The sequence below is a fragment of the Copadichromis virginalis genome, linkage group LG6, assembly GCF_057382275.1.
Source record: "Copadichromis virginalis isolate Kocher_CV1m ecotype Utaka linkage group LG6, C_Virginalis_male_GT1.1, whole genome shotgun sequence".
Classification (NCBI taxonomy): domain Eukaryota; kingdom Metazoa; phylum Chordata; class Actinopteri; order Cichliformes; family Cichlidae; genus Copadichromis; species Copadichromis virginalis.
In genome coordinates, this window is record NC_140623.1 from 16,706,609 (window position 1) to 16,729,621 (window position 23,013).

The following is a 23,013-nucleotide window of genomic DNA, read 5'->3' on the forward strand; positions in this document are numbered from 1 at the left end:
GGACACTTAGCAGTTGTCTGTTAGATAGTTCAGCAACGGGAACATCTGGCAAAAGATGCAAGGTTTGACTTGGCAAGAAAGTGTGGAAACAAAGCATTGAGTTTAACGGAAACAGTATAGTCTGGTTAAGCCTTTAAAAACCGCTTTGATGGCTTCATGAGTAAGTGCTCTCTTTCGTCCTCTCTCATCTCACATGCAGCTTTTATGTGGCACCGGATGGGTTAAATGTGGAAAAACCTGAAATATGTCGACACAATCAGGGATGTCGTGTAGCCAGACCATTTATGTGAGCTGGACCTTTGGCAAAAAGCCCCCACCCTACCCCTGTGTGTGATGACATACACCCCCTCTAAATGTCCATTCAAGGGGAACAGTGGGCTGCAGTGTTTGCCTGGTTAACAGGGAGGGCATCGACTCCTTTCACTGAAAAGCATGCGCGCACACACAAAATCACACCAGAAACTTACAAAACAGTCTTGTTTTATTCTCCTTCTACCACGTAAGGAGATACATTACACGAATGAGCTGTACATGGAAGAGAAAAAAAAAAAACTCATACACTGTCCGTTTTTAGGTAGAGATCCATCCACATGCTGAAAAATACCTCACATATGACACACACACACACTAATGCTGCATTCACACTCCTCCTTCCAGCAGTATACAGCTATTTTTTTCCACTGTACGGACCATGATCCTGTAGTGAGACTGGACTTGGCCCCTGGCTGTGCCCCTCATGGACCCTCACTGGTCTCAGTTAAGATAAAAAATCTTGTTCAACAGTTGGGTCTATAATTTGTATAAGTATTGCATAAAAATGTCTCTAATTCCCAAACAGTTAATGGATCATTTTTGTAAATCCCCTTGAACTGAGGTTTGAAGTCTGCACTTCAGTCACATCTTCACTGTTTGATTTAAATCCACTCAAACTACAAAAACTGTGTCACTGTCCAGCAAATTAAGGACCGAACTGTGCCTGATCAGTTTTTAGTCCTGCGTTCCTCCTGCTCAGACCTTTGAGTCAAAGATGTAGCAAGTCCAAGTTGCAATTCTCTTTCCACGCAGCCAGAACCCATCCTTGTAATAACTCTTTACTTCCTTCCCCAGAAAAATCTTAATCCATCGTTTTGCATAAAAAGATATAAACTAGCTTCAACACAGAAAACCTGCACTTTGTTCATTGACAAGCTAGTTTTGGCCTGGATTATGAAGAAATCAGCATACAATGAAGCATTTCATGTGATTTTCACATCCACTCTCACTCAGATAGCGAGGAATGAGAAAACATGTCAGATCAGTTTCCAACATCAAAAAGCAAACAGAAGAAAATGTTATATGGCTGTGATGTGTCGCCACTATTATCTGTAGGCCACATGCTTCAATGAAAAAGGTACAAATTAAGCACATAAATAAGTCACACCTGTCAGGCCTGGTAGGCCATCTCAAAATAAATACAAATCTGCACCATCATCTCAGTGCTTTAAGGTAATACCAACACAAATGACATTAAGCCTTCCAACTTTTTATATCTCTTAAGTTACCAAACCAAACATTACAACTGAAGCTGATGCAGCCAAGCAAAGCCATTCTTAGTGTCACTGCTGCCATATTTAACCTGCTGGGACTGCAACTCACCTCATCACCTCAGATCAACCTCTGTGTGTGTGTGTTAGAGCTTCTGTCTGCAGAATAACTTCATGATTTGAATCCTTCCATGTGATTGTGATTCAATTTAGAAAAAAGATTTGAAACCTGTCATAAAAACTTCATTTCAAATATCATCAGCCGTTTTTTTTTGGAATAATTAAAAAAAACTAGTAAAAACTTTTGTTCTTTCTAAAAACAGCTTCTTACTGATTGTGCTTCTGAACACACGTGATTTGACATACGCAGATTTCTCTCTGTAGTCTGCTCCTCCCGTGTTTTACATGCTGTCTTCATCAGCGAGTGTGTCACCGCCAGGCCTCTGACCCAGTGCCAGAGCCCGCTTGGCTCATCAGACACACGCAGTACCAGCTGGAAACGTCTGATGCCACCTCGGATGCTTGTAGTAACAGCTTTATGCCTTTGCTGGTTTTGTCAGTCAATAAATAAATAAATACTTGAGGGGTCAGGTGCACAAAAGTAAGTACGGTCTGAGCATGCTCCATGACCCATGTCTGATCCCTGAACCCTGTAGTGTTGCCAGGATTGCTACACTGGTCCTTCAGTCTATTCGGTTGCCACAGATGGTGAAGCGATCTATCTCCAGCAGGTCTTTCTTTGGTGGTCGGTGTGCAAGTCCGCCTCCTTCCAGTCCCGTGTCAGCGTTGATGATTTTGTCATCGTCCTCCTCGTCAGGAGTCGTCAGGAATGTGTCTGAGTCACTCTTCGGGAAGGAGGGGGCAGCGTTTTCTGCTGTGTTGGTGGGCTGACAGATGTCTGACGGCAGAGAAGTTTCTCCTTTGTCAGCTGTGGATTCTGTTATAAAGCAAGTTAAGAGTTTTTAGCAGCAGTTAAACTCAGGAAAAGAGACAGTGAGACAGAGTGACTGAGCTACCTTGCTGCGGTGAAACGTGAACATGTTTTGTCCGGTGAGCTCTAGAGTTTGCACGGCTGGAGGCGACAGAAGGCGGAGGGTTAAAGAGCTTTTCCTCCATATTGGCCTCTTTGACAAACACACAGGAAGTTCCCAGGAGAACGATACTGTTGAGAACCTTCAGAGTGATCATCCTGCTCACACAGACAGGCAAAAGTCACGTGAACATGAAAACAAACAGTGTCAAGAAAATAATCAAAAATGATGAAGACATGTTGGCCAATTACCCCAAGTAAAACAGCAGCACACACATAAACGAGAGCGACCCCTGGATCTTCACTGAGCTGGTCACCACTCTGATCAGCTGAAAAAAACATCGTCACATTTATAAGCAAGCAAACGTGGGAGCAAACATCTCAATATCAAAAGCCATCCTGTGAAAGAACGACTGACCAGCAGCGCTAAAGGAAGCGGGATGAAGCCCATTCTCCTGGATACTGAGTCACTGTAGTCTGTGTACGCCTGGAGACACAGTTAACACATTGTTATGTAAAACATCAACAAGCAGCACAGTTTTACTCATGGATAACTCAGTCCATTCTTTTAATGAAATCATAAGCTAAAAATCAGGAAAAACTGCTGGATGTGCTTTCAACACGTTCCTCATTCACTGTTTAAACGTTACTCACCGACTGATGGATCAGAATCAATAATTATCAGATGTTATGATCAGAGGTGAATAGCAATAACAGAAAAGGACATATGCACAACACCGTCATCAGTGTATCATGCTGCAACTGAATCAAGGTGTATGAGGCAGGGCTACTGGCAATGGTGGATGCTGGCACGCATGTCTGAGCTCTTCTGAGTGTGGTGGAAATGTGACCGGACAGAGGTACCAAGATGAGGCGCCCCAACCTGCACCGGTGCCATTCTTGCGGCAGCAACCCACCCTACAGCTGTTACCGGCACACAGTGGCCAGTAGATCAGGAGCATGTCCTGGCGCCAGTCAGGATTTAGTCCCAAAAGGTCTCCTACTGAGCATGCCGGGGACATGCTGTGTTGAAATTCATGAGAGGCAGCCGCAACAAGTAAGCAGTGCACAGCTGCAGCCTGCACTCAGGAATGGAGAGACATCCCTCAACTTACTCAGGCACTGAATATGCAGTCCAGGCCATACCTTGTATTATAGTGAGGGTTTATGAAATCTATTCAAAACGCTAACCTGCCTTTTGTTTTTGGACTAGTATATATAATAAAAAAAGAGGAAATAAGATGATATGTAGTGTCATACAGAAGAAAATGTTGTCTTTCATTAGAGAAAACACAAACAGCACCTTGTCCTTTTATTTGTATTTTCCTAAATTACTGTGATTTGAGCCGCTTCACTCACATTTTTCTGCCGACTGCTGACTAGGTCAAAGGCGAGGCTGGCTCTGTATTCCCCGTATACCTGAGACAGAGGCAACGTGTCAACCGATACAAGAGAAACATCAAAATATAAAACAAATAAGCTACTGAGTAGAGCGCCTGCCTTGTCGTGGTGACGTAACAAATGTTAACTTGTTTACTGCAAGTCTCATAATTGGTTTACCTGCTTGTTCTTTACTGTGGTGCATGAATGCGACGTGAAAGCACAGTAAAGGTAAATTCATGAAGCCGAAAAGAAGCAAAAATGTGTGTGTGCGGATTAAACGTGGATTAGTATGGACTCACAGGTACTTGAACACTTACAATGTGAGTGAGGTTTGTGTGATTAGGTTTGACAGTTTGGGGATAAAGGGGTTAATCCCTTCCTGTGGGGCTGCTTTCTGTTACATAAGCATAGTTACAACTCGTTGGAGGAAAATCAAAGAGAAAGGCGACTCATGAGGGAAGGAAGTGAGAAATTGATAAGGAAAAAATGGGCCTGCTGACGGTTTCTCTTGCAGGTGGATGATTCTCTAACAGTATAACAATAGTGTTAAAGAGACCAACAAAGTGAAAATACACAGATTTGTAAATCATGAAATACTACAATATAACATATTTTATATGGGTCAAGTGACCAGAACTCTAATCCTGTTATTGTTCTAGATCATCTTAATTTGAGGTCCATATGGTAAATACTAAATATTTTACCTATTATGTTTTGAAACACAAAACTAGATTTAACATGTATATAACCCTAAACATGACAGAAAAATATGCACCATCATTTCAGTTCCTTAAAGTAATTTCTATCACTGCTGTTAGTTTTGCTGTGAGATCACAACATTGTAAAATGGGTTACACTGTTTGAATGGTGAAGTTTGTTTCTTCAATTGAAAACAGTGGAAGCATTTTCACTTGGATCAGTGTGCATTAAACTAAGCTCTTGCCATAGGACCATATATCAAATCTAAAATAGAGCAGATCAAACTTAGTTGCTGCTATGCGTGTTAGCCTGTTAGTGTGGCATCATTACATTACTCACTGTAAGCATTTTTCCTGCATATACAACTGAAATTCTGCACATTACTCTCAAATTTGTTTTGTTGACCGCTTAGTTGGCTTTCTTTTCTGATGCAACTATTGTCAAAGCACAGATTCTCTCTGATGTTAAGTAATATACAGGTTGTACTGACCATGGTGTCACAGGTCCAACCCCTTCATATCCCCAGTTACTGCCTGGAGAAACCTTGTGTCAGGTTAAACTGGCCATCTGCGAGGCTGTGTCTGTACTCCCCATATACTAAATCTAACCTCACAGGTATGACACGTTTTCCAAAAGATCCCTGACGTCCTTTGAAGAGAAATGCCCATAACTGAGGAAAAAGAAGCTCTAAAACTTAATTATCATAGTGCACTGGTTTTTCTCTGTACACTGCAGCAGATGTTTAATGATGCCAAGAATATATAAATAAAACTGCAGCCCATTTCTAAGTTCAGCTGATACATGGTGACACTATACCAATATTTAGATGTGCTTATATGCGCAAAAGCACATCCAAATGTAGAAAGTAATAGATCTAAGACATAAATGAGAAAATATCCCATTAAAATGTTTTTTATACCTAGAATAGTGACACTCCCCACTAATCTTTTCCACACAAATATCTGAACTGTGTTGAAGCTGATAGACAACTGTCCACAATTTTAATTGTATTAATAATCTTTTAAGCTTATTTCCCATTTTATGGTGATTTATTCCAAGTTTTTCCACATCGGAGCTTGCTAAGACTGTCAGATGTTCATTCTAACTAACAGATTTATTTTATCTGATTTAAACTGTGTTTCTCATTGTACTGAATTGCTGTTGGGTGAACATGATAGAATAGTTCAATAGTTCTAACTAATGTGTTTCTCCTCTAGTTGCCAAACACTCAACTGCACTTTAACCAAGTTAATAAACCGTCAAACGTACAGAGAAAGGACTTACATCAGCACTGATGTCATTGAATTTGGTGATAAAGGCGTGCTTGACAACATCCACGGCAACCTCTGAGGCTATCACCATGACTACATCAGGAAACAGCACCCACAAGTGGTCTGACAACAAACACATTGAAATCTAATCAGTATAATTATTTAATCTAGTATTAGTAGTAAAAGAAAACAGTGAGCTACTTAGCAAGAGTGAAAAGACCCGATTATGAACCTAATCGGGGTACTATGATAAAGCACATCTGTATGCAGCTGTATAGCTTTCAGTACTCTTTGCAAAGCTTTGTATTAGGTTACCGGCATTCCATGAAAACTGCTCCATGTTTCTCAGACAGACGATGAGCAGGAGGATGTAGTTGGTGAACCTCTCTTTTATGTCTATGGGAAACAAACAAATCAATCCAGGATTAACCTACTTTGTGCTCACTGCAGTTGAGCTCGATTCCACATATTTACCTTGTATTAAATAATCATACTGAGAGGAGGAGGCACAAAGTATTCAAAAATTTTGATTTTTGTGGAACGTAGCCAGCTGTTTTACCACCACTTACCACTGTTTGACATCTGGAAAAGGTTGTTCTTTTCAAACTTCTTAAATACACTCCCTTTGATCTCAACAAACTGCAGAAAAAAGAAAAACCCAACATAAAAACATCAGGACTGAACTGGAGATGCCGCATGTTTTAAACGGGGTAATATGTCTGTGCATAAAACTCACGTTGTTTGACATCATAATGGTGAGCAAGGACTTGTTGTGGGAGTTGAAAGCTACATTGAGAGTTGTGGCCTGAACCATGATGAGGATGGCATGAAGAACTGGATACATATTGAGGAAAAACACACATTTTCTGCACTGTAATAATACTGACGCAATGACTTTATGTTCCCTACTAGTCTGAAGTACAGCTGTTAGATTTGCTGCTGCTGATTACTTCAACTTTGATTGACTGTTTGGTTTATGAAAAAAGTTGAAGACTGGGAAGATTAAATAGCAGAGTGATGAATAACGCTTGTTTGGGATCACTGGGGGCATTTATTCTTCCAGGTCTTTCCTTTTGCCTCTAATGTGGCCTTTTTCTATCAGTTTCAAAATCTGAATTTAAGCTTTTAATTTCATTTGTTTTAAATACACTTCAGGAAAACATTTTGCTGAACGATAAAACTGATTAATGTTGCAAATCAACTTTAAACTGACTAACTTTTAACCGTTTTAATATCAGTGATGTTTTTGAGGATACAGACGTAGAGAACAGCCATGAGGAAGTGAGGAATCACGCCAATATGCGCTCTCTTCTTCTCCTTGGGTTCTGTGGCGGTCCAGTACAGAGCGTCCAGTATGTCTTGGCCAAATGATGAGAACAGGCGGTCCGCCACCTGACGACACAGGGAAGGGAAGGATGACGGGGGAGAGCTAGTCAATGTGTGGTGCAGTGTCATTAGATACTGAACTGGCCACTGAGGAAGATTACACAGTGTACCTCTAACATGTTGTAGATGATGTATAGTTTGATGACAGACTGTCCTCTGATGAGATGGTACATCATGGCGTAATCCACGTAGCTCATCATTGAGTAACACAGCACCATAATAAAGCCTTTGAGTACGTCGCACACCTGGGCTGGCTGAAGCAAGCGGGAGCCGCTAAATAACACACAAACGTCACAGACAAGGAAAATGTTCACAAGAAAATCACCAGAACAGAACAGCATAGTTGGCTGTTGCCTCAGAGCTCTGCTGCCCCCTGGAGGTCAATAATAACATTGCACTGCCTCAGACAAAGACCTCGCCCAGGGTGATAGAGCCCCCTTTAAAGTGGGACTGCAGAACATATTTATTCCTTGCACCTGTTTTATTTGTATTTTTACTTTCATATATATATATATATATATATATATATATATATATATATTTTTTTATTTTTATTTTTTTTTCTCCCCTCAATGAACCACAATTTGATTCTTTACAGTTTCTAAAAAGAATTCTGGATTTGAGGAAAGCAGGGAAGCTCTAAATATGGGTCATGTTGCCTACGCTGTACATATCACAAGTTATGCAGATTTTGGAAAAGGTGCTCACAACGCAACACAAAAAATTAAGTGACTGTAATCAAACTGATTAACAGTGTAATATTAGTACTGATCAACAAAGGACTAATAAGGGATGCACCTGCCTAATACATGGAGTGTATATCAGCCCAATCCTGACTCAGAAAGCCAGACTGGGTGTCGGTGACAATGAGCAGACGAATGGGGCCAATATGTTCAGCATTTTTCTGTTTACTTTGTCACACATCAGCATCAGTGAACCAGCTCCTAATGCAAAAGCAATCATAACCGAGGGAATATAGGGGCAAAGGTTTTGCATTTTATAGGTATGTCAACTTTACCATATCAACAGCTTTAATTTTTATGTTGATAGAAGTTTATTATTAAACTGCAAACTGTGGTCAAGTTAGGTGACATGATTGAAAATCCCCGACGAACATGATGGTTTCCATGTCGGCGTCTCCCTCCCATTTGCTCTCACTCCCATTATGTTCAGTTTACTGATGTAATGCTTGTTGGGACGCTTTTATTGCACAGCAGGATTCAGAGTCTATTATTACTCCACATCTGTGAGAGCAGGTGCACTCACAGTGACAACAGGTAAACAAGAAACTAGTGAGACTGTAAATAAAGTAAACAACTTTTTCTTTATTTTATTCATCTTGCTCAAATTGCTGCAAATCAGTAAATGTAAATAGCCAGAGTTTGCTTTTTTTTTACAACATCATGACAGCAATGACTAGGTCGAGCCTGACATTTCGACTTTGTTTTGCTCTATTATTCTCTGATTTCTTATGTTTTACTAACCAATTTTGAAGACAGAAAAATCACTGATGAAGAGCTGAGGCTCTACTCCAACATTATACTTCGCAGGACCTGATAATCATAACATTTGTACCTCGTACATAAATGACATCTAACACAATCTATGCAAATATACTTTTAATGATGGTGGAGTTGTACTGATGAGAAGCACATGTATCAAAATATTCCCTGTTAATAACAAATGATGGGTTAAGGAAATGTACTTTAATACTTATATATATAATAAAATGTACTCTAATACTTATACGTTACCTGAGACCACAACATGGCACTGTGAAGAGTCGCAACAGGGCCAGAATCACCCTGAGGGGCAACAGCGTAAACACATAGAGGAAGGCGTCCAGACAGAGGAAGAAGCCGAATGTCATCAGCTGAAAACAGGAAGAGAGGGGAGAAATACATTTATTACAACTGTGTTTATTTCATTTCATTTTTTTTCTTTAAGTGTGGGGGTGTACAGTGTGTTCACCTTCTCCAGTTCTTTGGGGATGCGGAGGCATGTGTAGACCCTCTCTCTGCGCTCGGTGTATTTGGCCTCGTTGTGTTCTAGGAAGTAACCTCTGGTGAGCTCAGTAGTTATGAATCTGACCAGAGACAGGTCTACAGATACAGACAGGAATAAATTATTATTTTTACTGTGTTTTGAATCTATCACAAACAACACTATCAACACAGCACACATAGAGGAGTCCTTACTTAATGGTAAATTCCATCAGATGAGAACTGGCTACACTAAAACCAAAACTACTCGAGCTAATCTGCTGCTGGAACCGTCTAAACTCCTCTGCTGAAGCTTAGAAACATGAACGAAGGGATTTGTTCCCATTTAGCCACAAGAGTATTAGTGAGGTTGGCCACTCGTGGTTCGATCAGGCCTGGTAGGAACTCCAGTTCATCCCAAAGGTGTTAAGGTTTGGAAAGTTAAAGCTGTTCTGGTCACTTGGTTTTATATCAACTTTTTTTATTTCACTTACATGTTTGAAGCGGCTTTAGACCTTATACTATGTTCTTTTTTTCTTTTCTTTTTTTTAAATATTAGGCTCCTTTTTTACATTATATAATGACAATGCATACTCAGTATTCTGTTCAGAGTCATCTGGTTTTTCAAGTACTCATAGCATATTTTGTTCCCTTTATTTGGATAAATCCAATAATAAAAAAGAAGTCCTCTTCATTAGTATTAAAATGGACTATCATTAGCATTCATTAACATCCAGTGCTTTTATTTAGGTATTTAATCTGACTTCTAAATCAGTGCAATTTAACCTATGGTAACGATATTTTATATGCGTGAACTCAAGAAGAGCTGAGAAACAAAGTCTTTGACATCTAGCAGTCTGGAAAGGGATACAAAGCCATTTCTAAAGCTTTGGGACTCCACAGAGGCATGGTGAGAGCCATTATCCACAAATGGAGAAAACTTGAACCAGTGGTGAACCTTCCCAGGAGTGGGCAGCCAACCAATATTACTCCGAGAGCTGATCGACGGCTCATCTATGAAGTCACAAAAGAACCTGAACAATATCTGAAGAACTGCAAGCCTCACTTGGCTCAATTAAAGTCAGAGTTCATGATTCAACAATAAAAAAAGAAGAGACTGGATAAAACATGGTGGTGGTAGTGTGATGGTCTGGGGTTACTTTGCTCCTTCAGGACCTGGAAGACTTGCTGGGGTAAAAGGAAACATGAATTCTGCTCTTTACCAAAACATCCTGGAGGAGAATGTCTGGCAGTCAGTGCCCTGAAGCTCAAGAGCACTTGGAGCACTTGCCAGCTATCGCAAACGCCTGACTGCAGTTCTTGCAGTGTTATCAAGGGTGACGCAGCCATCAGGTTTAGAGGGGAATTATTTTTTCACACAAGGACACGTAGGTTTGAATAGTGTTTTTCCCTTACTGAATGAAATCATAATTTAAAATGCATGTTGTACTTACTCTCGTGAACTAAGACCAATATTAAAAAGTGTTTGATGTGAAGCAAATATGAAAAGGGCTCAAACAGTACTGTATTTTTTTCCAGCTCTGGGGGAGCTTTATAGATAAAGTTTATTTTCTGAACAAAAGGAGCAGAGTTCAAAATATGTAGGTGTTTAGCAACCAAGAATGGTCAAAAAAATCTTTATCCAGTTGCATTAAAAATAGCAATATTGAGTATATACATAAGAAGACCGCGAGTGCACCTTCTGAATTCACAGAGAAAGAAAAGTGTATAAAATTTAGAAACAGCTGAGCTTTATGGAAGGGATGTACACGCTTTCTAATAAACAAATCTTACTAGAATAAACCACAACAATTTATGTTGCCAATCATCTGAAAACACATGGCCTTTTTTTCTTCTTCTTGCAACTGGGTCAAAAATGATTGCCGTAAGCATTACGTTGAGCAATCTTTCAAGTCAACACGGGTGTCTGTGCACCTATGGCTCACACGGTGTCCACCGACTCATCCGAGTGCGCCTGTGCAGAGAACCAAACCGCACGAGAAGCCAACTGGCTGACCTGGACTTTCTGCATGATCACATGCAGTACTGCTGTCTTACTAACAGTCAGAAATCCTCCTGCTAGGTTTAATTTGGATGCATATCACACAATTGTGCCACCTGCTCGTTACTTTACTCCAGCTCAGTTTCTCACAAACAGCTGCTGAGGCTGCCTGCAGCTACATCCCCACAACATGTGCAAACTCGGAGCAAGCCCCGATAAGCTGCAGAAGCTCAGTTGATATTTTACATGCCTTCTCGAGAAACTCTACAAAAAACACCCTACAGCCGCCGTAAACAATAATTATCTCAGCTGCTAGCTAGCGCTGTCAAACTGGGAGTCAGCGCCTGTGGAAACGAAGCTAGCTCTCACCTGACAGGTTGCTCTTCTTTCCCCTGCTAGCGCCATTTTTATCGTTAAATCCCAGCGTCTCCGTGACTCCGTCTTTCTCCTTATTCTTCCCCGCTGTGGCAGCCTTCTTCTCCCTCTCGCTGTCCTCCTTCTCCTTCTCTTCACCCAGACCTGTCGACAGCGCCTCCGCCATCTTCGCCAAACGAAAGTTTCAGGCCGCTGCTGCCTGGGAAACTGACGGTCAGACGTCATCACGCACTGCAGGTTGTTCAACTCACCGGCAGATGTCGCCAAAGCCCTGAGATTATTTGCCGCACATTATTTATTTTTCCCCTTTCTCAGTTTATAATCCCACGAAGCTAAAAACATTAAAAAGACTGTATAAAATGACACAACTATCAGCTTACGTTTCATTATAACCTATTCAACTGAGAAAGACTGTGAATGAACAAAATAAAACATACAAAGCTGATTGAGTTTTTATTACCGTGTATGCAATAGATTCACTATCATCATAACCCTTTTCCAATTGCACCTATAGGCAATTAGGCAATTAGTTGTGTGAAAGTAACAGAAACACACACACAAATGTGTTCAATATTTAAGGAATTTGCTGATTTGCGTGGTTCTGCTCTTCTTATATATCGCTGCAGCCAACACATCTCAAGAGACACAACTTTTACTTTGAAGGCGGACTCTGGCGGACCATTACACCACTAGCAAGAAGGTGACACAAGGCAGGATGAATTCATGCTTTCATGTCTTTTATGCCCATTTCGGACCCTGCCATCTTGATGTCACAGCAGAAATCAAAACCCATGAAACAAGGCAACCTTTTCTAATCTCCTGTTGTGCAGTTTTGGTGAGCCCATGTGACTTTCCGGACAGAAAAGCCCCTGGTGCAGTCTTCTGCTGCTCTAGACCATCTGGTTTGTGTTCAGAGATGCTCTTCTGCGTACCTTGGATGTAACCAGTAGATCAACAGTAGATCTACAATCTTCGGTTTTGAACACATCTCATCTTGAAGAAATTTCTTCAAATTTGCCAAAAGCATACACTTGGACCACAAACAATTTAATATTTGGAAGTCAAAGGTCAAAGTCATCAAGTCTTTATGTCTTCTTAATTTCAGCAATGCCTTGAAGGTAAGAGGTCGAAACACAAAGATGGGGACCAATAAACCCTGGTGGTAGCTAATAGTCCACGCTGACCTTCAGGCTCTGGGACATAACGAACCACATCTGTCATAATTAAGCACTGGTACATGATTTTTAAAGCTGTAACCAGAATTATAGGTCACCGCTTAGATGTCTGCATGCAAAAGCCGAGCAACAAAGGTTAATTAATCCCATGAATAAAGAGGAGAGTGAAAATAGGGAGAGAGACAGAGAGAGAGCAGAAACCAAGCGCGCAGCACGGATAGAGTTTCTCCCGGCGAGGGATCACTTTGACCTCCATGGATTCAGTTTCCCCTTCCTTGTGACTCACACGTCAAAGCTACACGCGACACGTTGATGCTACACAACGGTGGGAGCAACTATGATGCTTTTTCTTTTCTTTTCTTTTTCTTTCTTTCTTTTTAAATTGTGGGATAAACTTATGGTGATCGCCGAGCGCGCACTGCGGTTCCTGCCTCGGGGCACCATGGGCTCGTAAGATGCCTTCTCTGTGGAAGCGGATAACATTCTCGGTGGCCTCGGCGCTCTGTATCGGCTCGGTGGTCCTCTTGGTGGTGGCTTTATCCACGGAGCGGTGGGTTACCGGGCGGATCCTCTGTAAAACCGGGGTGGAGATAGTGAATGCGTCAAATCCCGAGCTGGACCAGTTCATCGGGAGCATTTATTACGGATTGTTCCAGGGAGGAAAGACCAAGAGGTGCGGGCTCGGGAACAGGCGGTCCAAAATTTACAGTAAGACGATTTCAGACTTTTAAAACTACACCGATGCTGTCTCATTAGAGTAGAACAACACGTGAGCATCACTTTTGTTTATTTTTACAGGGGGGTTCACCCTGAACTCAAACTTTGTTCTTTTAGTTGTGACATGAGTATAAAACATTTACTAAGATATGATCATAGGCCTTACAAAGAAGCTGATTCTGTGAACTCAAACCACTTTTACACTCACAAAAATCAGCGTGTGGCCTTATTTTAATGAATATACCAAAATTTTAGGGTTTGGGTAGCAAACAAAATACTAAAATTATCTAAGTTTGTTTGCTATCCACAAATTTACATAATAATGTAGAGGGTTACAGCTCTACTTTTTATACAGTCCAACAGAGCTGACAAGATGCAGTATTTGATTCTTTCTGCTCTCTCCAGTTTTCCCAAAGCTTGTGCGGACACTGAACGGGGGCCTCCACATGATGGTGATCCTGTTCCTGCTGGTGGCTGTGGGTTTCGCGCTGGTCAGTCTGTCTTTCTGCATTTACAACGCACGCAAGGTTCCATACCAGAGCATCAAAGGGCACAAGGGACTCTATCTGTGGAACTTCATCGCTGGTATGTCCGGGTTGGTATGTCTCAGATGATGCATCATTTTGTTTCTTGTCCTTTCCCTGACTTGCCTGCTCCTCTGTCTGCAGCTCTGTTTGGTGCCCTGGGTGTTCTGTGCTTCCTGGCAGCTGTCAGACACCACAGTCTGACCGAGCGAGTGGCAAACTTTAGGGAGCACCTCTTCGTCCTCGTTGTCTTGGATGACAGTCTGGACTGGTCTTTCTGGCTCGGCGTAGGCAGCATTGCAACTCACTTTGCTGTCTGTGGAGTGGTCGCGATGAGTCGTATCAAGCTGCCCAAACCGGAGATCAAAAAACCTGAAGAACCGACTGTCTCTGCTGTGGACCTGCTGTACTGAAGAATATTGTTTTTTAGCATTTTCATCACTAATGATGGACAAGCGCCAACCGTCAAAACAAAACAGTGCCAGGGCCCTGTTCCTTTGAAGCTGTAACTGAGTTTTAGGTTAATTACAGCCAAAATTATGGAGTCATAACTACATAAATTAACAAGTTGGGACTAAAGTGGCGCCTAACTCACATACAAAGCCCAGGCAAATTCGTCCTTACCTTGATGATCATGCAGCTGTTTGAAATGACTAATGTATTAGTATAAATCTGGCTTTGATGCATATGGATTTATACATTGTTATATTTGATTTTTCAGAGTAAAAGTCAAGCTTAAAAGTAAACATGCCAAATCTCATACTTTGAATGAGTGCTGCAGTGTGCAGCACAGATCCTAAAGTCAGTATGAAAATATATATATTTTTCTTTTAAATAGTCGTGTAAATAAAGTGTTAATGTGTAATCCTATGTTTGTACATCATGAATTTAATTCAGACACTTCAAAGCTCAGCAATACATGTCTGCAAAAGAGAATAGAGGGTTACATTAGTTATGTCAATCATTCACACTAGAAGAAGATTCACTCTCCTTGGTCAGTCAGTTCATGCAGGAGACAGACATCGAGATAGAAGAGATGGACTGAATGAATGAAAAAGCTGCAGAGCGTCCATCCTGAATTACACCTTTTACCGCATTCATCATCTACATATTGTTTGCAAATACATGATTATTTTCCAATCATATTTATGTGTTGACAAAGACAGAGTAGTGTCTCAAGTACGTGGTCTCTGTCAGGTCCTTTTCTGATGCTTTTTAAAATTTACTTATTTCATTTTTAAAAAGTTTTAAATGCTGAGCTTGAGAGATTCTTAGCCGATGATGCAATAAATAATTGTATGATGTGTTTAAATAAAGGACAGTGCTTTTAAGTAAAGTCTTCCTATGCAGCTTTCTATGAAGACAAAAAAAGTTGTTTGTTAGCAAAAAAGTGAAAAAATTATTTTGAAAAAGAGTTCATGTTACATCAGCAGGTCGAACTATTTCAGAGTCTTCAAGATCCATTCTCCCTTCTTCATAGAAACGTGTGTTCAGGCGTCTGTATATAAGATAGCATTAAACATCAAGTGCTTACTTTTTTGTGACTAGTTTATGACTTCTCTGGACACCAAAGCTTTGTTTTTCTTCTTAAGAGATTGTCTACAGCAGGGGTGGACAATCTTCCCAAAGAAGGCCACATGAGAAACTGAGACTGTTTCTTACGCGGCCTGACATTAATTTGAACTTTTTCTAATTTACTGGACTGTCCCTCAAGAATAGTTTCTAATATGACCCCATTGGGAAGATTAACTACCCACCCCTGGTCCACAACATATAACGTCCGATATCCCTTCATTCACACACATATACACATGGTTTAATGATGTTAGAGAATCCCCTAAAAATCATTCCATGTATACAGTTAACTTTTATAATGGAGACGTGCTGTACCTACTACTAATATTGATCAGAAGAAGACTGATGATGCTTTTTAATGTCAAGCTTGAAAGAATATTTATTAGTAGATTCATGTTATAGTCAAAAATAAAAATACTGAAGATAAATACTGTGTGTGTTTTTATCTTTTTGCAGTTTATGTCAAGATTGTTTTACTTAGTGAAGTCAAACAAAGGCGATTGTATCAGTTTATATTACAGCCATTTTAACATACAAATAAGGAACCCGTGAAAACAAATATAAAGTGTTCATTAAAAGTATGAAGTTGCTACATGTTTTTCCAGCTTTAGGTCTTCTTAAACTGCTTTGATCGCCAAATAATATCACCAGTATCCGTAATACTGGCTCTTAATCAATTATCCATCTGCCGCTAGGTGGCGACAAAGCCCTCTCTCCGTCGTCTCACTGTGACGTACAAATAAACGCGACCGATCGGCTTCCTCTCGCACATGCTCAGTGTACGACCTTTAAAAGTGATTTATTTGGGCTCTCGGTGTGTGTGCAACAGATGACAATGTTTCTGGTGAGGACAGCTGCGCGGACGGCGGTGCGGACAAACTCCTGCAGGTCGTTTTGTGTCTCACACACTCAGCTGAGCGACAGAAAGGTGAGTTTAGCATCTGGTGACAGTTACATCATCATCATCACCACACGAGGCTCATTCAGTTTCAGATCAGTTCGGCTCCGTGTGTTGGTTCAGATGCTCTGCAGGTTCATGCGTGAGAATGTGGCCGTCTGCATCTTTTATCATATTAAACGGTGTTTGTGTGTCTACAGGGTCTGGTGCTGGGAGTGTTTGAGAAGGAGGAGGAGGAGGAGGGCACTCTTCACCTGACAGAGGCGGCTGCAGGGTTTGACAAGTCTCTCTCCGGAAAGCTCTCTGAGCTGCTCAAACTGTGAGTCTCTTTTACCTGCAGACTGAGAGTGAACAGCATCCTTTGTGTGCGATTAGCCTCATAAACATTTGTATTTCCCAGCTCTGGGCCTGCACTCAAGAACGGCAAAAGCAGAGTATTTTATGGACTTCACAAGGTAACAAGGTGTGACTTTATGTTTATAAACCCCCGTCTACTCAGTCTAAGATCTCCTGATGAATGTTGTTTGTGTGTCTCCTGCAGGACTTCCCATGTGTAGCATTAGTCGGTTTGGGTAAGAACAACGCAGGTGTTTGTCGCACAGAAAACTGGGACACCAGCAAGGAGAACATCAGGCAGGCTGTGTCAGGTATGCCGTTGGTGTGTATAACAGAAGGAGTAAAGTGTTGTGCAATATGGCTTAAATGTGTTATGGACTGGTTCTTATATAGCGCTTTTCTACTCTATTTGAGCACTCAAAGATTTATACAACATTCCCCATTAATACAAGCATTTTTTTTTTTAAACTTCAGCGAACACTTCATCAGCCAGGGATAAATCCACCAATCTTCTGATTAGTAGATTATCTCACCCATCTATCCATCCATCCTCTTCCACTTATCCAATACATGGTTCTGGTGGCATTCCTACATATTTCCAGTTCCTTATGATGGATCTCAAGGTGTGAGATATGCAATCTCTCCAGCGGGTTCAGTGTCCACCACGGGATCTCCTTGCAGTTGGGTGTGACTAGAAAAGCTCCATTTGGAGGCATCCCAACCAGATGCATGAACCACCTCAGCTGGCTCTTTTTTTTCTTTTTTTTTTCTTTTTTTTTTTTTTTTTCATCTATGACATATCCCAAAGTCATTGACCATTAATTTTATCAGCCACAAAGTTAACTCTGCCTTTTCTTATTCCTTCTGTTTGTTAATCAAACAGTCATGCTATAATAATCTGTCAGTGTGGAAACTGCTGTTATGCTTTGACACCCTTAGAAATGTTTGTACAAGTCTAAGGTGCGTTTGCGAATGAGTGCTTGTGTAATCCGTGTACTCTGGGTACTGGAGCATAGCACAGCACCTCTGAAATGCTTTGGATCTCAAAGTGAAAGTAAATTAAAAAAGTGCATCCTCTGATTCGGACACGAATGTTACCTATCTTTAATGCCTCTGGGATGTTTAAAAGGTAAAAATAAATGCATCATATTTGACCTTTAGCTCAGAGGTAATGCAGATTGTCACCTTCAGGTTCTATTGCACAGAATTGCTTCTGTTGCATGTTACATCTTCATCTGCACTCATTCGGGTTTATGCTGAATTCGTACCTGGTTTGTTTCTGTCATTCATGCGCGTTCAGCTGGCTGCCGGTTGCTTCAGGACCTGGAGGTGAGCCACGTGGAGGTGGACAGCTGTGGTGATGCCCAGTCAGCAGCAGAAGGCGCCGTTCTGGGATTGTTTCATTATGACCAGCTCAAATCCAAGAAGAAGACCAAAGTAACAACGCAGCTTCACGGCAGGTAGATTCGAGAAACTGAAGCTCGCTGACTGTCAGAGGTTTTTAACGCTTTAAATACAGCGACATGCTACTTCCTGTGTCTGACTCTTCCTAGCGCTGACGTGGTCGGCTGGGAGAAAGGCATCGTGTATGCAGAGGGCCAAAACCTGGCACGGCTTCTCATGGAAGCGCCGGCCAATCACATCACGCCTACTGCTTTTGCCAAAACCATTGAAGAGAAACTGGCTCCACATGCTGATCGAGTCACCATACACAAGAGGTGAGTGTTTCGTTAATCATCATCATCCCCGGCACCGCTTTCAAAATCAGGAAGAAAAAAACATTGATTTTAAACTGTTGTATGTTTCAGGTGAAACTCTTCCATGTATTGTCATAAATGATCAAAAACTTCTTCTTCTTCTTTCTTCTTTCTTCTTCTTCTTCTTTCTTCTTTCTTCTTTCTTTCTTCTTTCTTCTTCTTCTTCTTTCTTCTTTCTTCTTTCTTCTTCTCCTTCTTCTTTTTTCTTCTTCTTCCTTCTTCTTCTTCTTCCTCTTCTTCCTCCTCTTCTTATTTAGCTCTGAGCACTGATTTGGTTGTTGCAGTCAGTTACTTTATTTGTTTATTTTCATAATTAATTGACTTGGTGAATAAGCATTATTATTATTTAATGAATGAATGTATTTATTTACATTTTTTTCATATTTTTTTTTTTAAAGTCATGGGCTGATCTGTTTTCTTTCATAGGGGAAGTGATTTTCTTTGGACTTGTTCAATTGGTTGAACAAGATGTTACCATGTTTATATTGTGTAATAGACACACAGTGTTTAATTGATATAAAGAAAAAGCTGTGTGTGGCCTTTAGGCATGGCACATACTCTTATAAACAGATAAACAACAGAGCATCTTCAAAATAACTGCGCTTTGGCATCTAAGAATTTCCCCTCCAGGTTTCAGGACCCTTTCAATTCAGTTTCCAATTTCGTTGTACTATTGTACTAGGTATGACTGTGCAATGACAATAAAGATTTATCTCTTATCTCTCAAATTACTTTGCCTCCTCTCATCAGTTTCTAATCAAATACTGTACAAAATGGTCCCATTCCCCCGACTGAAGGCATATAAAAAATATTTTTTTATGCATCCATTCTTTTCCACTTACCTAATTTAGGATCAGAGGGGGGCTGGAGCCTATCCCAGCTGCCACAGGGCGAGAGGCAGGGTACACCCTGCACAGAATAGCCCCAATAAGTGAATTACTGTTGTATATTTGCCGATCCTGTTTTTGTTCTGAAGAGTAGATGAAGTAGAAGTGTTTTTGTCTAATAAACTGTGCCATTGTAGACCGCAGGCTTGGATCGAGGAACAACAGATGGGAGCCTTCCTTAGTGTGTCTAAAGGTTCAGAGGAGCCCCCTGTCTTCCTGGAGCTACATTACAACGGTTCTCCTGACAGTAAGCAGCCTCCGCTGCTCCTAGTGGGGAAAGGCATCACGTTTGACAGGTAACACACAGCAACACGGGCTGGGATCAGATACACCATACAGTGCTGTCTTTACGATTCTCTGTCTGTAGTGGGGGCATTTCTCTGAAGCCCTCTGCCTCTATGGATGCGATGAGGGCCGACATGGGCGGAGCTGCCACGGTGTGCGCCTCCATCGTCACAGCAGCATCTCTGAAACTCCCTGTCAACATTGTCGGTGAGCATCTTGATATTAAATACCCTGTTTGTTTGTTTTTTAAATTTATTTTTGTCATACATAATATGTGTAAGTCTGAGCACTTCACTGCCCTGATTCATTCAGGTCTGGCCCCCTTATGTGAGAACATGCCCAGTGGGAAGGCTACTAAACCAGGTGATGTTGTCAAAGCCAAGAATGGAAAAACAATCCAGGTTAGTGGAATCCTGAAATGGGCATCGAATTGCTACCTGAGTGTGCTTGTGCCAACACTGTGGCTCAAGTGTTAGAGCGTGCCATCTACCAGTCAGAAAGCTGATGGATCAATTTGCAAGAACTTGGAATTGCTTCTGAATGTTAGAAGGTGCTTGGACATGGATTAATGTGCTGTAAGAATGTGCTTGTGGCTGGTGTTTATTATTAAGGGGGAAAAAAATCCAAACCTACATGGCCCTGTGTGGAAAAAGTGATTTCCCACTAAACCTAATAACTGGTTGACGACCCTTGGCAGCAACAACTGCAATCAAGTGTTTGTGATAACTTTTCCAGCACTGCGGAGGAATTTTGGCCCAATGATCATTGCAGATCCCAAAGGGTTGATTCTGTTAGTCTGGACGTAGCGTTTTCAGTGGGAGAAATGATTTGTCTCTCATCCAAATGACTTCTTCAGTCTCAGCTGACTGCAGGTTTCCCCAACCTTATAAACAGTATATTTGTACAATGACTGACACCAGCCCACTGAATGAACAATGGGCTGTGAGGTCAGTTCCTTTATCATTAATATGCAGATTGTAATGACCATTGATCAACAACCAATTAAGCCCAATTATTTGCAAAATTGTTGTAATTCAGCCCCACTGGAGGGTTTTCAAGCATGAGCTGCCTTTTTAAGGTCATGTCACAGCATCTCAATTGGATTCAGGTCAGGACTTTTGACTAGGCCGCTCCAGCGTCTTCATTTTGTTGTTTTTAAGTCATTCCAAGGTGGACTTGCTGGTGTGTTTTAGATCCTTGTCCTACTGCAGAACCCAAGTGCGTTTCAGCTTGAGGTCACGACTGGCTGGACAGCCTCCTTCAGGATGTTTTGGTAGACAGCAGAATTCATGGTCCTATTTACCACAGCAGTCCTCTAGGTCCTGAGGCAGCACAACAGCCCCAGAACATAACATTACCACCACCCTATTTTACTGATGGCATGATGTTCCCTTTCTGAAATCCTGTGTCGGCTTTATGCAGATGTAATGGAACACATACCTTCTAAAAATTCAACTTATGTCTCATCAGTTGTTGAATCCCGAACTCTGACCTTAACTCAGGCAAGTGAGGCTTGCAGTTCTTTAGATGTTGTTCAGGATCTTCTGTGACCTCCTGGATGATTCATCGAAGTACTCTTGGAGTAATGTTTTGAGGCCGGCCATTCCTGGGAAAGTTCGCCAGTGTTCCATGTTTTCTCCATGCCTGTATAATGGTTCTCAACATGGTTCATTGGAGTGCTTAGAAATGATTTTGTAACCCTTTCCAGACTGATAGATCCCGATTACTTTGTTTCAAAAGTGTTTCTTTAGATCATGGTATGATGTGTTGCGTTTTGAGATCTTTTAACCTGTCAGACAGGTTTTATGTAAGTGACCTCTTGATTCAACAGGTCTGCCAGTAATCGGGCCTGAGTGTATTTAGTGAAACTGAACTCAGCTTTCCAAAAAATGTGGTTAATCAGAGTTAATTTATGATTTAACAAGAGGCACAACTACTTTTTCACACAGGATCGGGTAGGTTTGGATAACTTTTCTCTTTCACACCACTATAAGTACCAGGACATTTACTGCATGTGTACAGTTGTACAGTGTTTTTGTTTTTGTGTTCCAGGTTGATAATACAGATGCAGAGGGCAGACTGATCCTTGCTGATGCTCTCTGTTATGGACATGTCTTCAACCCCAGAGCCATTGTCAATGTTGCTACGCTAACAGGTAGGATTTCTTTAGCAGTTTGTTTACACGGTGACATCAAATTTTCTTTATGCTGCAAGACATTAATCATAGACAAATGTCAAAATCGTGGCGTATTTTGTCTTCAAGGTGCGATGGATGTAGCGCTCGGCTCAGCGGCAGCAGGAGTCTTTACAAATTCTGACTGGCTCTGGGAGCAGCTGCACAGGGTACTGCAGATACACGTTAAAACACGGTGTCTCAGTTCATCAGCTCTTCTGTTAACGTGTGTGTGTCCGTGTTTGTAGGCTAGTGTTGTGACAGGTGACAGGGTGTGGCGGATGCCTCTGTTCCAGCACTACACCAAACAGGTGACTGACAGCCAGCTGGCTGACCTCAACAACATCGGCAAGTACAGCCGGTACGTATCTGTGTCTCATCTCCTGTTAGAGGCATCGCTGCAGCAGAGAGACGTCCAGTCAATGCTCCAGTGTGCAATGAATTGGAATTTTTTTTCTTCTTCTCATGAGTGATTTCTTTTTAGTTCTGGTGGTGCGTGCACTGCAGCTGCATTCCTGAGGGAGTTTGTCAAAGCTCCTCACTGGGCTCATCTGGACATCGCCGGTGTGATGAGTAACAAAGACGAAGTCCCCTACCTGAGGAAAGGCATGTCTGGAAGACCAACACGTACACTGGTGGAGTTTGCTGCTGGTCTAGCCCACAATGGCTAAAAGGAGATGGACAACAAATATTGATTAGACTATTTCCCAATCTTCTAGCAAGACTCAACAGTGTAGGAACAGACCGAGGGCCAAACACGATGGTCAAATGCCACACAGTGTGAAACAGGCCACTGGATAAACTGATATAATTATATGAAATGGAGATATTTTTGTAAAACATCTGAGCTTCACTGTTTCCATAAACCACATGCATCAGTCTCAGACCAGTCCCTGGTCCTGTTGTCATCCTGAAGCTGTGTAGCATCAACAGTATTTTTTGTAGTATGAATAAATAAATTCTTACTGGTAAATAAAAACTGTTTTGTATGACTGTCACTGTTCAAACATGCTCTATTGAGAATGGATGTACACG

At 41.4% G+C, this 23,013-nt stretch overlaps 3 protein-coding genes across 3 annotated transcripts; 2 read left to right on the forward strand and 1 right to left on the reverse strand.

Moving 5' to 3' along the window:
- Positions 1 to 463: 463 nt before the first annotated feature.
- On the reverse strand, positions 464 to 11,849 carry tapt1b (transmembrane anterior posterior transformation 1b). Its single transcript, XM_085458942.1, has 14 exons — positions 11,646 to 11,849; positions 9,264 to 9,394; positions 9,047 to 9,165; positions 7,403 to 7,565; positions 7,163 to 7,298; positions 6,643 to 6,740; positions 6,476 to 6,545; positions 6,222 to 6,302; positions 5,920 to 6,029; positions 3,913 to 3,972; positions 2,972 to 3,040; positions 2,806 to 2,882; positions 2,540 to 2,712; positions 464 to 2,460 (listed from the first exon to the last, which is right to left on the reverse strand). The coding sequence occupies exons 1-14, from the start codon at positions 11,815 to 11,817 to the stop codon at positions 2,207 to 2,209; spliced, it is 1,713 nt and encodes a 570-aa protein (XP_085315068.1). The 5' UTR covers positions 11,818 to 11,849; the 3' UTR covers positions 464 to 2,206.
- Positions 11,850 to 13,269: 1,420 nt separating this feature from the next.
- clrn2 (clarin 2) lies at positions 13,270 to 14,522 on the forward strand. The gene is made up of 3 exons (XM_085460873.1): positions 13,270 to 13,534; positions 13,949 to 14,128; positions 14,212 to 14,522. Exons 1-3 carry the CDS (start codon positions 13,282 to 13,284, stop codon positions 14,478 to 14,480), a joined length of 702 nt encoding a protein of 233 aa, XP_085316999.1. The 5' UTR covers positions 13,270 to 13,281; the 3' UTR covers positions 14,481 to 14,522.
- A 1,854-nt stretch (positions 14,523 to 16,376) lies between these two features.
- Positions 16,377 to 22,961, forward strand: lap3 (leucine aminopeptidase 3). Its single transcript, XM_085458943.1, has 13 exons — positions 16,377 to 16,570; positions 16,741 to 16,859; positions 16,941 to 16,995; positions 17,082 to 17,187; positions 18,177 to 18,336; positions 18,430 to 18,594; positions 19,658 to 19,816; positions 19,888 to 20,012; positions 20,118 to 20,206; positions 21,858 to 21,960; positions 22,069 to 22,148; positions 22,227 to 22,339; positions 22,463 to 22,961. Exons 1-13 carry the CDS (start codon positions 16,472 to 16,474, stop codon positions 22,647 to 22,649), a joined length of 1,560 nt encoding a protein of 519 aa, XP_085315069.1. The 5' UTR covers positions 16,377 to 16,471; the 3' UTR covers positions 22,650 to 22,961.
- Positions 22,962 to 23,013: the final 52 nt, after the last annotated feature.